At 41.3% G+C, this 14,707-nt stretch overlaps 2 protein-coding genes across 2 annotated transcripts in view; one reads left to right on the top strand and one right to left on the bottom strand.

Annotated features, from left to right (window-relative positions):
- Nucleotides 1-14,707, bottom strand: part of RHBDD1 (rhomboid domain containing 1) — a 157,749-nt gene that overhangs the window by 40,357 nt on the left and 102,685 nt on the right. The window lies entirely within an intron of this gene.
- On the top strand, nucleotides 7,148-13,180 carry LOC117366439 (testis-specific serine/threonine-protein kinase 3-like). The gene is made up of 2 exons (XM_033957777.1): nucleotides 7,148-7,612; nucleotides 12,314-13,180. Exons 1-2 carry the CDS (start codon nucleotides 7,148-7,150, stop codon nucleotides 13,178-13,180), a joined length of 1,332 nt encoding a protein of 443 aa, XP_033813668.1.

Genomic DNA, 14,707 nt, shown 5'->3' with positions numbered 1-14,707 from the left:
TATTTTATGTGGATGATTTCAGTGTACCTTTGGAACTTTGATACTTTCAAATAAAGTCCATTTAGGAACATCGTCATTCCACAGAGTTTTTTTTGTTTTCTCTGGATTTTCTTCTTTGTGGATATTTTGGGGTCAATTCCTTTTGTTTTTTACTTATATGTGCCATGGCAATAGCAGGCCTAATTTTGAACAGATAAGCACTAGAGTGGTACAAGGCATTAATAATGCTGACTTGTATTCTTGTAGCATGACTTATCTCTAAAGAGTGAGTTTATTATTTGGCTGTAACATGCTATCAACTAGGACTGTTGGGGGGTTTGTTTTCTTTCTTTGGTGGGTTTTTAAAAAAAAAAAATTCTAATATTTTCATTTATAAAATGGATCAATATTATCTGGGTAGGAAGGAGCTCAGGACCTGCCACTGAAAATTGCTACTGTCCCGATAGAGATGGCATGATCTGACGGCAGAACCAGAAGTTATCCAGTACTGTTAATATCCTGTGCCAGTACCCAGATAACTATCTGGATACGTTCACAAAGAGACTTTTAATCAGCGATTACCTCTGATTCACACAGGCTCATGTTTATTTTTGTTTGCGGTTTATTTTGATACCTTGTCAACCTGGGACCCCTGATGAAGGCGTGTTAACCGAAACATGGACCGTGTCGGGTCCCTTGGTTTGTTTAAAGGTGGTAACATTAACCACAATCAATAATTGATATAATAAGCATAGCCTGCATCACGTACATCTGTCTGCAGTTTTTCTTTGTTTTCCTTTGTGCTATTAATTAGGGACCCCAGGATTGCAATTTGACAGCCCTGTCTAAGAGCAATGGTTTTCAATCCGTTCCTTGAAGGCCATCCACCTATCTGGTGTTCAGGATAACCACAATGAATATAACTAGGAGAGATTTCCTTGCACTATCTCACATTGTATACAAATAATATCTTAAGCCTATTCTTTGTGGGTATCCTACACATCCAGCTAGGCAGGTGCCCCCCCCCCCCCCCCCAAGAACAAGCTTAAGAACCACTGTCCTAGACACAAGCGCATCTGGCCTTTGATATGTACTTTTCCTTTGCAGATCAGTGATAAGTATCTTGGGGGGGGGGGGGTTGTAGACATATGTACTCTACGGGGTTGGAATGGAACATTGTAATGGTAGTAATAATTAAAGTTTAATGATCTTTTAAAATGGTCAGTTTAACTGTGCCAGTTGACTGAAGTTTTCTCACAAAAAACATTTGCATGCACTATAAAGCTTGCTACTTATGCAATTCCATTTTAAAGTGAAAGTTAAAGACCCGTCTCACGTAATTGATCACACAAAGCACTCTCCTTTCTTCCTTTTCCACTCTCCTTGCACACTGTGTCCCTCTTTCCCAGGGCAGACAGTAACAGCAGCAGGTTAGCTCTTGAATATGACTACAAGTTCTTCTAAATTTTCATCTGACATGGCCTGCCATTGCAGTTCAAAGCAGCTGGGTAAAGGTGGTAGAGGGGAAAGATATGGATCACCAAGATATAGTCTCCAGCCTGTCCATCAGTGTAGACCCCTTATTAAATCCAATATGTAAGCTCTCTGAAATCTCGCCCAAGTCGACACTTGGATGACCTAAAAGCCAGGTCATCCAAGTGCTGATAAACCGACTTTCTGGACGTATCCAGGGACCTTTTAGGCCTCTGAATGCCACTTTGCGCACAGAGCTAAAAGGGGCGTATCTAGAGGAGTGGTTAGGGCGGTATTTGGGTGGGATGTGGGCCAACGTAGACTTAGTTGTCCTGCAGGGATAATCAAATGTTTCACGCTACTTCCTGGATGAAATTTATACATTGTGAAGTAGACAATGTAAAAGCAGGTATAAGTGCCAAAAAGGTATCCAAAATGACCAGATAATCACCGCAGAGACAACATAAAGACCTACACACACTCGCCCAGTGATCACTGATCTCCTTACACTGCCACAAAAATCAGAATAAAAACATACATATCTGTCTCTGGAACATCAGCATCTGCTATAGGAAAACCTAGTAGAACTGCATACTCTTAAGTAGCCTGGGAGTGGCCTAGTGAACCACAGAGAGAGGGACCCAGACCCATGTTACTCTAGCCACTACATTCATGGTGGATAATGTGAGCCTACCAAAAAAAACCAACCCAAACCCTATTGTACTGCCATATATGTGCCACCTGCAGCCATAAGGGCTATTGGGGTTGTAGACAGGGTATAGTGGGTTGGGGGTGGGGGCTCACCATATCCTATAAGGGAGTTCTGATGAGATATTTATGTGGCTCCATTTTTGTGAAGTTCACAACAGTGCTCTGTACAGTGTCCCACTGTTCTGTTGCCATGTCTGGGTGGCTAGTCCATCACAATGCTGGCCCCTCCCAAGTCCAAATAGTCTTGTTCTGGGCGTTTGGGATTTTTGCAAATTTTTGGTCGAAAATATAGTATAAAGATAGATGTACTGGCAGTCTGGATGATCAATGGCCTGGATGTCCAGATAGACGATTTGGGGGGAAAAAAAATTCTAGACGTATTTTTCAAGAAAGGACATTTTTCCACTACCGAGTTAGGATGTCTAGCATCATATGTCTAAATTGGACTTAGACGTTTCTTTTGATTATGCCCCTCCACCTGTATGCATATTTTCCATGCATAAAATTTTTTTTTTCATAAAATTATACATGGGTGTACAGCCTGCTAACTGGCTAAATAAGTGCATAAAGTTAAGACAGCAAAACAGCTAGCAAAACTTTATGCACTGAGTTAATAGGGCACTGGTCTGAATACTGGCCAATGCCCAGTTAGCCTCCGGATCAGCAGACATACTTGAATCATAGGTACCAGCTCAACATTTAGCAAACACTTTGGGGCTCATAATCGAAAGAGAAAAATGTCCAAAAACCGGCCTAAGTCGGCACTTGGACGATCATAAATCAAAATCGTCCAAGTGCCGATAATAAAACTGGGTTTTGGATGTATTTAAAAATGATCTAGGCCTTCATAGTGCCGCTGAATGACCAAAGCTAAATGTGGTATAAAGATAGATGATTTAGCGGCTTGGACGATCAGATCAGCAGGACGTGTAGTTAGACGATTTTCAAAACAAAACTTTTGGATGTATTTTTTGAAAATGTGTCCTAGGCTGTTTTTACTCTGGATGACTTGCAGCTAAGATGAAAACGGACTTAGATGTTCCTTTCGATTATGCTCCTCTTTGTGTCCAAGAAAGGAAATTTCAATTGGGTTTAGCACCCCTACTCATTTTGAAAAGTTGACTTGGATATTCAATGCCAAGAGCTATGCATTAGAGCAGTGTTTTTCAACCTTTTTTGGGCAAAGGCACACTTGTTTCATGAAAAAAATCACGAGGCACACCACCATTAGAAAATGTTAAAAAATTTAACTCTCTGCCTATATTGACTATATATAAAGTAATTCTCTTGAATAGGAATCAAATAAACACAAAGAAAGTATTTTATAATTACTTTATTACGAAATAAAAATTATAAAATACTTTATTCAGTGCGAAACCTGGGCCTGTTTGGCTGAACACAAAGCTGATATTCTGGCTGGAATCGAAGAAAGACACACACGTAGCTCTTCGTCAACAGCTCTCAGTCTCTCTCTATATTTGGTTTTTATAGCATACAAAAATAGACAAATATACCCTCCATCCTTTTTATTAAACCACAATAGCAGTTTTTAGCGCAGGGAGCTGCGCTGAATGTCCAGCGCTGCTCTTGACGCTCATAGGCTCCCTGCGCTAAAAACCACTATTGCGGTTTAGTAAAAGGTGACCATATTGTAAAATATAGACAGCAGATATAAATTCAGAACTGTGCATAGTAAGTGAAGGGAAGTTTTCATCTCTGGGAATTTACCCAGTTAACTATTAAGTTATTTGGGCAAATTCCTTTGAAAACTGTGGTAATACTGCCTCCACTTTGCTAAATTTAAAATAAAATCATTTTTCCTACCTTGTCTGGTGATTTCTGGTTGCACTTTCTTCTTCTGACTGTGCATCCAATCTTTCTTCCCTTCTATCAGCCTGTATGCTTTCTCTCCTCCACACCTCATTCCCTCCCCCAACTTTTTCTTCCTCTCTCCCTGACCTTTCTTTCTTTTTTCTGTTTCTCTTCTTTCCTTCTGTTTCCCTGCCTGTCCCCTTTCTTTCTTTCTCCCTGCCGTTCCCCAAGCCACTGCCACTGCCGCTGCCATCGGGGAACAGGACCCACCAATGGATAACAGGCCCCAAAGCCGACGCCGACGCATGCTCTCCCTGACGTCAATTGTGCAATCGGAGAGGAAGTTCCGCCCAGCCAGGCAGCGATTGGCTGGCCCGAACTTCCTTTCCGACTGCAGAATTGACGTCGGGGAGAAGAAGACTTATCGGCTCGATAGATTAGATCGCCAAGACAAAGTGAGTCCTGGGTGATCGACTCACTTTGCCTTGGCGAGCTACTGGCGCCCCTGCCTCGGGCCCCCTGTCAGCTCCGGGCCCGGCGGCCCTGCGGCACACCAGACAACATCTCGCGGCACACTAGTGTGCCGCGGAACAGCGGTTGAAAAACACTGCATTAGAGAATAACATGGGGACAAATTTTTCCCTGTCCCCGAGGGAACTAATTTTCCCTGTCCCCACAAGTTCTTTTCCTGTCCCATTCCTGCAAGCTCTGTCCTCATCTGCACAAACCTAAAACACTTTAAAATCATAAATGTTGGAGACTTTTGTGGTTAAGGCAGAGCTTACATTAATGGGACAGTGACAAAACTCACGGAGACGGGACGGGGAAATTGAGTTCCTGCGGGGATGGGGACAAATTTGTCCCCTTGTCATTCTCAACTGTGCAGGCTGCAGCATTGGTGGTAATTGGGCCCTAATAATTATTGGGAAATAATCCGTATATCATTGGCATAACAAAAGGGACATTAATTAAAATTTGCATGTACGTCTTTAGGCGCTGGGACTGCCTGTCAATTTTACATAGGTCATGGGAGTGTCAAGGATGTTCCTGGAATTTGTACCCAGTTTTACTGAATAAGAGAGATCCGCGTCTTATTTAGGCGTGAGAATTTACACCAGGTTTTTGTTGGTGTAAATCCTCCTGCTCAAAAGTGGGCGTAGATCCCAGCAACAAATGTTATTCTATAAACTGCGCCCAACTCTGAGCACCATTTATAGAATAGCATTTGCACTAAATTTTATTGGTGCCCAAATTTATAGGGTGAGTCCTATATGTTTTGGTTGTTGTTAACCACTTTGGATGGCTGTGGGCCAGGAGTGGTATATATGTCTTAATAAATGTAGGCCTACCATTTATTTGATTAAATTTATGGCCCTAATTCAGGAGCCTAGTGCTGAAAATCAGTTCTAAACTTTTTTTTTTTTTTCTGACCCTATATCCATTCTCGTTGCCACCCATCATCTCTCAGGCTTCTAACTTTAGAAGTTTACTGAATATTTAAGAATAAATTTAGACACTCAGCCCTGGTATACTCTCAAAGATGGAACACCCCAAAAGGGACAAAAACCCCAAGTAAAATCAAGCACCAAAAGAACAAGTGGGGCTTGGGATAGACCACGTCAACCTTGAGGTAGGCAATCTTTGTTTACAAATATAATATATATAAAATCACATAAATAGTTCAAGTATATGGAAAGTCCTGTAATCAATGACCCGGCACGGTCTGTGTTTCGGCCTCCTAATGGAGGTCTGCTTCAGGGGTGTGATGTTTAGGTCCACTAGATGTCACTCCAATGCTGGGAACACTCTATAAATTTGAAGCGTCTACACGACTATAGTCAGTCCATAAAAGTGAACCAAACTCTTGGAGAAATTGCAAACAAGGTGCACAACAGACTCAAAGATGACAATTTAGGAGCTTAACTCTCAGTTATGAACCTAACCCTTTTGAAAATTGCCTCCTTTCTCTTGTGTGGAAGATACCCCTGCTGACCAATTTGAAGTGATTGACTCAAAACTATCTGATGATAAAGCTCAAGAAATATTGTGCAGATTAGCTAAGCTGGGTGGAATGGAGTAGTCAAATGGTCAGAATGACAGTGCTGGGCTGATAGCCAGGAAAGCAAGGGTTCATAACCCACCGATGTTTCTTCTTTTTTTTTTTTTTATTTGTTTATAATTTTACAGATTGTTAAACAACAATGTAATAGAAATAAACATTTAAGAAGAAACATAACATAAATTATAAATCAAAAATTTCACAAATTTAACTAAGTTCATAGTCCACAAACTAGGGAGAGAGAATCCAAGTTGGTTTTTCAAGAAATGTTCATTCAAATTAAATTAGATCAAACAGTTGGATTAAATTAAATTATCATCCTGGTTAATAGAAAAGGCATGGAGGGGATTGGAGCTTAACCAGCTGCTTTACCCTCAAGAAAAAATTTCAACTGATCAGGTTCATAAAATATATATCTATTATTCTGATAGGTAATACAGCATTTACAGGGAAAACGTAACTGAAAAGTTGCTCCTATACTCAAAATTGGCTGACGATAAATTAAAAATTTCTTTCGTCTATCTTGAGTCCATTTTGATACATCAGGAAAAATTGAGACTTTTGAACCATGAAATTCTGAATGATCAGTTTTATAGAATAGACGAAGAACTGCTTCCTTATCTTGTTGAAAAACAAAGGTTACCAATAAAGTTGCTCTTCCCATAATTTCTTCTTGTTGAGATGTTTCCAGGATAGCTGTGAGATCTAAATCTCCTGCTACGGTTCCTTTTCCTTTATCCTCTTTAGGAATATTTAAATAATAAAGTTTATGTACCGGTGGTAAATTATTTTCAGGAAATTTAAGTACTAGTCTCAAGAAGGAATGAAACAGTTCTCTTGCCGGTTGGAATTTGGAAATAGGAAAATTTAAGTCTAAGATTCAAACTCCTGTTAGCATTTTCCAATTTTTTAACAAGTAAATTTTTATCCTTCAGTTGTAAATTAATTGAAGCTTTCGCTTCAGTCATAGTTTTTTCCAATTTGTCTATTCTATCGGATTGCTTTAGAAGTTTCTCATCAAAAGTCTTAAACTGTATGTTGGTACTCTGGGCTGAAGTGACGAATTGAGAGCATACCTTATACAATGATTCCAAGCCACTCCAAATAGCCTCCATGTCTATAACATCAGGTCTTATCAAAGGAGGAAGCAAAGTTGTACCGGGAATCACTCCACTGGATTCCACCTTCTCCTTCTCTGTAGCATTACAGGTTTCTGTTCCTCCATTCTCCATTGTCGGCTGCACAGGGGCCGACAAGCTGTGCAACTCATCCGGGGTCAGAGGGGAAATCGGCAGCACCACCGGAGGAATCAACTCCGGAGCTTCCTGTGCTGCAAACATCGCTCCCAACACCGTCCCGGGACGAGGAAGAACTCCAGGTCCCATCGGGCTGAGCGAAGTCTCGCCCTCCAAGATCGAGGTCTGCCCCCCTCGATCAGCGGACACGCCCGCTCCAACTGGGACGGCAAAGCTGGTAATCGCCGTCTGCGTTGACGGCGAAGAGGCAGAGAAAGTAGGAAGAACGCCCCTCTGTCTTCCCCTGCGCTTCGGCATTGTAAAGGCAGAAAAAAGAAGGCAAGTAAGTAAATATTTTGCCGGTCGTGCAGGAGCCTCTCGCCGACACGACTTACTCCGTCGCCATCTTGGATTCTCCCAGTCCCCACCGATGTTTCTTCTGATATTGGCTAAATCACTTCCACTGCCTCAGGTACAAACTTATGGGGCAATTCTATAATCTAGTGCTTTGAGGTACACAAACTTAAGACATGTCACAGGCACCTGTGTGCACTAGGCCCTATTCTACTATATAAGATAGTAGCTAACTGCAGGGGGGAGGCATATATGTGGGTGGAGCATGGGTGTATCTCGAGTTATGCATATACTGTACTTTGAAAAATACTATAAATTACACATTATTTGATACAATTAAACATGCCAGATTATGCTTGCCATTGACATAGCATAAGAGGACGTGCCTATACAAGCTAATAATCTATACCAGAATCTTGGGTCAAGATGCTATTATACTGTTGAACTGGTACAAGGCATACAGCACTAGAATGCTGAAACAGGTGTTAATTTATAGAATTCTTCTGTGAGCTTATAAACCCTCTGGGAAAAGGTGTTTCTAAGTATACCTAGCCTTTAACTACTACTGAAAAAGGTGTAAAGTAAGAATATAAGAATAGCCATACTGGGTCAGACCAATGATCCATCTAGCCCCATTTCCTATTTCCACAGTGGCCAATCCAGGTCACAAGTACCTGGCAGAAGCCCAAATAGTAGCAATATTCCATGCTACCGATCTTGGGGTATGCAGTGGCTTCCCCCATGTGTCTCTCAATAGCAGACTAAGGACTTTTCCTCCAGGAATTTGTCTAAACCTGGCTACGTTAACTGCCATTATCACATCTTCTGGTAATGAATTCTAGAGCTTAACTATTCTTTGAGTGAAAAAAAAATTTCCTTTTATTTGTATTAAATGTATTTCCATATAATTTCATTGAGTGTCCACTGGTTTTTGTACTTTTTGAAAGAGTGAAAAATCAATTCACTTTTATCCATTCTGCACCACTCAGGATTTTGTAGACCTCAGCCATATATCCCCTCCCCCCCAGCATCTCTTTTCCCACTGTGAGAAATGAAAATACTAATAATTTCATATGGTGTTAATTGTTGCAGAATAACACTAAGGGGGTGAACACTTAAAGGATATAATATTTGCATATAATACATCTAATCAGATGTGGTCAAATAACTACAGAGAAAATATAAAGATACTAGTCTTTAAGCCCACTACATTAACGGGTGCTAGAATAGATGTGTCTGTCTGTGTTTCTTTCTCTCTCTCTCCTTGGCCACTGTCTGTGTCCTTCTGTCTCCCCCCCCCCCCCCAAGCAAAGCTGTCTGTCCCTAGCACACCCCTCCCCCAAAGCAGCCCCCTTTCCCTCTCCCTGACTGTCTCTCCGTGGCCCCCCTTCTGTATTCCCCCCCCCCGAGCAAAGCTGTTTACCCCAGCTCACACCTACCCCCATAGCAGCTCCCTTTCCCTCTCCCCCTGGCCCCCTCTATTGTTCCCGTTCTTACCCTCCCTCCATCCTGGCGTCTTCTGGCCTGCTTCTCTTCAAAGCAGCCTTCTCTCTCTGCCCGCGTCCTCGACAGGGAACACACTGGAGCTTCCCCCCTCCCGCCCTCACTCACCAACTGCTGCCGCCGCCGCTGATCCTCCTCTTCAAAGCAGCCTGCGATCATGGCCGGCTTTAGCGAACCTCGCAGGCCGCTATCCAACTCGGTAGCACGTTCCCTCTGACGCGATCCCGTGCGTCAGAGGGAACGTGCTACTGAGGTTAGAGAGCGGCCTGCGAGGCTAGCTAAAGCCGGCCATGATCGCAGGCTGCTTTGAAGAGGAGGATCAGCGGCGGCGGCAGCAGTTGGTGAGTGAGGGCGGGAGGGGGGAAGCTCCAGTGTGTTCCCTGTCGAGGACGCGGGCAGGGAGAGAGCTTGCCAGGCTTCCTCCAGCGGTTGGTGAGTGAGGGTGGGAGGAGGGGAGTGGCCAGAACATTCCCTGCCGCCGCGTTCTAAAATAGAATTTGGCCAGGGAACAGAAAACACGGCGGCAGGGAACACAAAACTCTAAGTGCACAAGCGCACTTAGGGTTTTATTATATAGGATTACTAATACATATTATTCTAATAAGGCAGGGGGGTCACTAAAGAGATAACATTCTAAAGAATATATTAATAAAGTGGTAATGAAAACCTAAATGAAATACTGGTAAAATTTCAGGAGCTTGTCTAAAACTGTGTGCACATACAAGTAACAAGCCTTTGCTGACTCAAAAGGTGGGAGGGGGAGCATTGCTGGGACACTGAATACAATGTCTACCTACAGTCAAGTGAACATTGTATCAGAGGTGTCAGCAGAATTAACCATAAGGACTATTGTTTAAAAAGATGGTCTAAACATGTCACGTGAGGGGCAAGTATGTGAAGCAAGGTAACAGTGCCCAAATATGGGCAGCTGTAAATATGGTCAGGGTCTGAAGAATAAGGGGAATGGGAGAAAGTAATTAGGGGTGGAGAGACAGGAAGTAGGTGTGAAGGATTTGAGAGTTTGTGAACTGTACCGCTCTATTCATTGAGCAGACAGGCAGGAGAGGCTAACTAAAGGATTGTATATACTATATATTCAATGAATGTACTATGCCAGGTGTGTCCGTCTTGCCAATGTCTGTGCAGAGGGCATCCTTTTTGGGCCCAAAAAATAAATAAATTTTAATTGCTTAACTTTACTCAAAGTCTCTCAGAGTCTTACTCATCTTGTGGGCAGCGCTTTTTTCACACCACCAACTCTAAATACGCTGTTTGAAAGGTGTCTTGTTCAGAAAATAGCCCATAGACAACTAAATTCTGAAAACATGTTAGAGAACACTCCCCAGCTGACTGGCTTTAGCTTTTTTGTCACATCCATAGGGGGAAGCATTCTACATTCTATCTGTTGTGGCTCTGCAGCTCATGCTGGTTCTGAAACACTCTGGGGTCAGTAATGTATCATGCATTTATACCTCATATCCAAAATATTGCTAGAAGTGACAGTCATTGGAATTTCCTTAGAAAATCATCATTGCATCCTTCCTCAGTCAGAGTTCGCAAGAATGAATAACCATTAACCAATGACTAGAATTTGCATAAGCTGGCCTTCAGTAAAGGAACAAGGCAGGATAAAATGAGAAAACAGATGGTATATGGATAAGTGTAGGATGATTCCCTCAGTTTATTTCTAAGATAAGGTCTGGTACATGTAAATAAAAGTAAGTCACAATGCATGGAGTGATGTCATTATGCTGTACCCTAGAAAGCTCTCACAAGGCAAAATATACTTTGTAAGGCATTTAGGGGCAGATGGACTAAGCACTTTTCCGCACACAAAGTGGAAAGAAGCATTTAGTATTGCAACTGGCCCTAAATGTGACCACCAGCTTTTCTTTTAGACCAGCTACAGTCCAGAGAAATCTGACTGGGTTTGCCTCTTTTCGGGAATGGCCATGGAGACATCCCAAATTTCAGCTCTTGTGGTCCTTGAGTTTATGCTGTTCTTGAAAACCTCTAATGGCATCCTGACAATGTATTTAGGTACGATTTCTGGAGTTCTGCAAGATGTGCACAATTTGATGATGACAATTTCACAAACATTCGTGATTCAGTAATTAGTGAAGAGGATTGGAGAGAGAGAGAAAAATGGCAAAACTTAACTGTTTATGGTTAAGTCAGGTATGCTTTATCATAACAAGGCATCTCTCCTTTTAAAAAAGGATGTAGTACCAAATAAATGAAAGGTATATTTGCAAAGCTTATAATGACATTGTTGCATTTTACTCTTTGGTTTCTCTTCAGTATGAGGTAACTTTTTATGAAGTATGACTTATTCCACCTTTTAAAACCAGCAGATTTATTGCTTAAACTTTACAGGATGAAATGTGTTTTTTTAAATGTTTTAGCTGACATCCTTATATTATTATTAATAAAGTAAAATCATTAGTATGATAACTCAAGATTATGAAACATTTGCTAAATAGGAGTGAAAGAGGAGTCTGAGAACCTAGGATTGATTCCCACTGCGGCTCTTTGTGACTCTGGGCAAGTCACGTAACCCTTCATTGCCCCAGGTACAAATTAAGTACTTGTACATAATATGTAAACTGCTTTGACTGTAACCACAGAAAGGCGGTACAGACTTCCCCCGATATTAGTGGGGGTTTCGTTCCAGGAACCACCGCGAATGTTGAAAAACCGCGAATATGTTTTTTAGCAGGGGAGACAGGAGAGGGCAGCCGGAGTGCTGGTGAGTGAAGGAAATCACTCGCTGTATGCTCCGACCGCCTCTTCCTGTACTAAAGTCGGGCCTCACCAATCAGGAGCTCTGTGATTTCCTTCACTCGCCGGCGCTCCGGCTGCCCTCTCCTGCCTCTCTGGTTGCCCTCTCCTGCCCAGTCATTCGTGGTCAGAAAATACCGCGAATGACCGGGACTGCAAATTTGCGGGGGAGCACTGTATATCAAATCCCATCCTTGTTCCATAGAGATTTCTTCATACATGCTGGATAAACTTGGCAAATTAATTGCTATTAAGTCAATAATGCTTAGAAAATAATTGGTTTTTTTTACAAGGTCAGTCATTCAGAAACTAGTATTATTTAAATATCAGTCCCTTAGTTTACCTTACTTGAAAGACTAAAAAAAATATTGTAATAACTTCACATTCTATAATTATTCTCTTACAGACTGCTTCTCCAGCACAGTCTGCTCCTTCCGGCCCTGCACAAAATAAACGAAGAGGTAATATGGAGCACAGACTCACTTTAGATAAACATGGCTATGATTTTTGTAGGGTGATAGGAAGAGGTTCTTATTCAACTGTAAATAGGGCTTTCTCTCATAAATTAGGTAAGTTCGTTGTCATAAAAATAATTGATAAGTCTCAATCTGCCCCTGACTATATCAGCAAATTCCTTCCAAGAGAGCTTTCGATACTGACACAATGTTCTCATCCGAATATAGTTCAAATCTATGAAATCATTGAAGCATCTAATGGTCTTGTATTTATTGTTATGGAAGAAGCCCTGTCTGATCTGTTCGAACTGATTGACTCAAAAGACTATCTTGTAGAGGATGAAGCAAGACACATCTTTATGCAGATTGTCCAAGCTGTCATGTATTGTCATGGTCAGGGAATAGCTCACAGGGACCTCAAATGTGAAAATATTTTAATGACATCTGAGAACACTCCAAAATTGACTGATTTTGGTTTTGCCACATGCATAAATAGAAGCAGCTTAAGTTCTACCTACTGTGGCTCAACTGCTTATGCTGCTCCTGAAATCCTTCAGGGGCAACCTTATGATGCCTTTAAAGCTGATATCTGGAGTCTTGGAGTTGTGCTTTACCTCATGGTGACTGGATACATGCCATTTGATGACAATGACCTCACAAAGCTCCTTCAGCTCCAGCAGCAACCACTGGAGTTTCCTTCTTCACACTCTCTCAGCATCTTTTGCAAAGACATTATTTCAAGCATGCTTAGCAGAAATCCCCAAAAACGGATATCTATTAACAATCTTCTAGAACATCCATGGCTTTGTTATCCATAAAAAGAACTAAGTGGGAATGGAACAGCAAACACAGGTTGTATATGGATGCTATGCAGACTTTAGCACTTCAACTTATCTGTTTTACCAAATAAATAAGGGTATGTCACACATGTCTTTTATGTTGAAATAAACACTTTCACCAAAACAATATGATGGATGTCGCAAAAATTATGTATAAATAAATAAACAGTGCTGCTGCAGTTTCAATAAAGGAAGTTTCAAATGAATGGAGGAAAAAGCCTCAGATTGGAACCCTTCCACCACCACAATGGTGGTCCAAGGTGGTTGGGCGAACACATCACTGGTAAAAAACCTTCCAACTGACTCCCACTAATTGTAAACTTAAAGCAAGGCTGTATTGTGCAAAAAGATAGAGGAGATTCCACTTATCTTATCGGTTGATCGGTACACCAACGGTGGCCAGCGTTTCACATATCTGCTGCCTCAGGGTGTAAAGCGATCCGATCAAACTTTAAACTGGAAGCAAACCGCATCTCATGATCAAAAGATGTCTTTTATGACACCACTGAATCTTTATTAAATGGATATAAATAAAGGTTATTAAATGGAGACATCCAAAGCTGTATCTCTTATGATGGCTATTTCTGAAACCCAAGAACAATGAAGTGGGGAAGGGACACTGGTCAAACCACTAGTGTGGCCAAACACGTTTATTGAAAATATAAAATTTCAGTTAAAATTCGCATAAGTATACATATAAATAAAACAGATGTTTGGCAAGCATAAAAAAAGTCCTTTATAAAAGAGCATATACCGGACCCCAACATGGTCTGTGTTTCGGCCACAGGGGCTTTCCTCAGGGGTGTAAAAGTATCCCAGTAGATGGCACCAAATGACAAAAAAACAAGCCAAACTGAGTAAACTTGCAGAAAAAGCACATAGAGGTTCCTAGCTATCACAGCATTTTTCTCTGAATCATGATTGAATTTTTCACAGTGCATTAGGCGGCAGGCACCTCTGCTTGCTTTTTCTGCAAGTTTACTCAGTTTGGCTTGTTTTTTATGTTATTTGGCGCCATCTACTGGGATACTTTTACACCCCTGAGGAAAGCCCCTGTGGCCGAAACAGAGACCATGTTGGGGTCCAGTATATACTCTTTTATAAAGGACTTTTTTAATGCTTGCTAAACATCTGTTTTATTTATATGTATACTTGTGTGAATTTTAACTGAAATTTTATATTTTCAATAAACGTGTTTGTCCACACTAGTGGTTTGACCAGTGTCCCTTCCCCACTTCCTTGTTCTTGTTTTTATAGCTTGCCCGTAGGGTTGCTTTTTTTTCCTTTGTATTGTTTAATACATTATTTCAGAAACCCTCCATAAGCAATGCTAATACATTTAAGAAGTTTGTGATTACACTACATTTCATACGTAAATGAAGGAAAAAGGTGGCATTAACCCTTTATTTGGCAGAGTTGCTCAGAAGCAACATATGTTTCTATGGCTCTAATGGGAGATCCGACGATCCATAAATAATTGATTAAGATACTTCAAAAATTGATTGG

This window comes from Geotrypetes seraphini, chromosome 9 (assembly GCF_902459505.1).
Source record: "Geotrypetes seraphini chromosome 9, aGeoSer1.1, whole genome shotgun sequence".
Lineage (NCBI taxonomy): Eukaryota > Metazoa > Chordata > Amphibia > Gymnophiona > Dermophiidae > Geotrypetes > Geotrypetes seraphini.
Note: the sequence above shows the minus strand (reverse complement) of the source record. Positions and strands in the feature narration are given on the sequence as shown.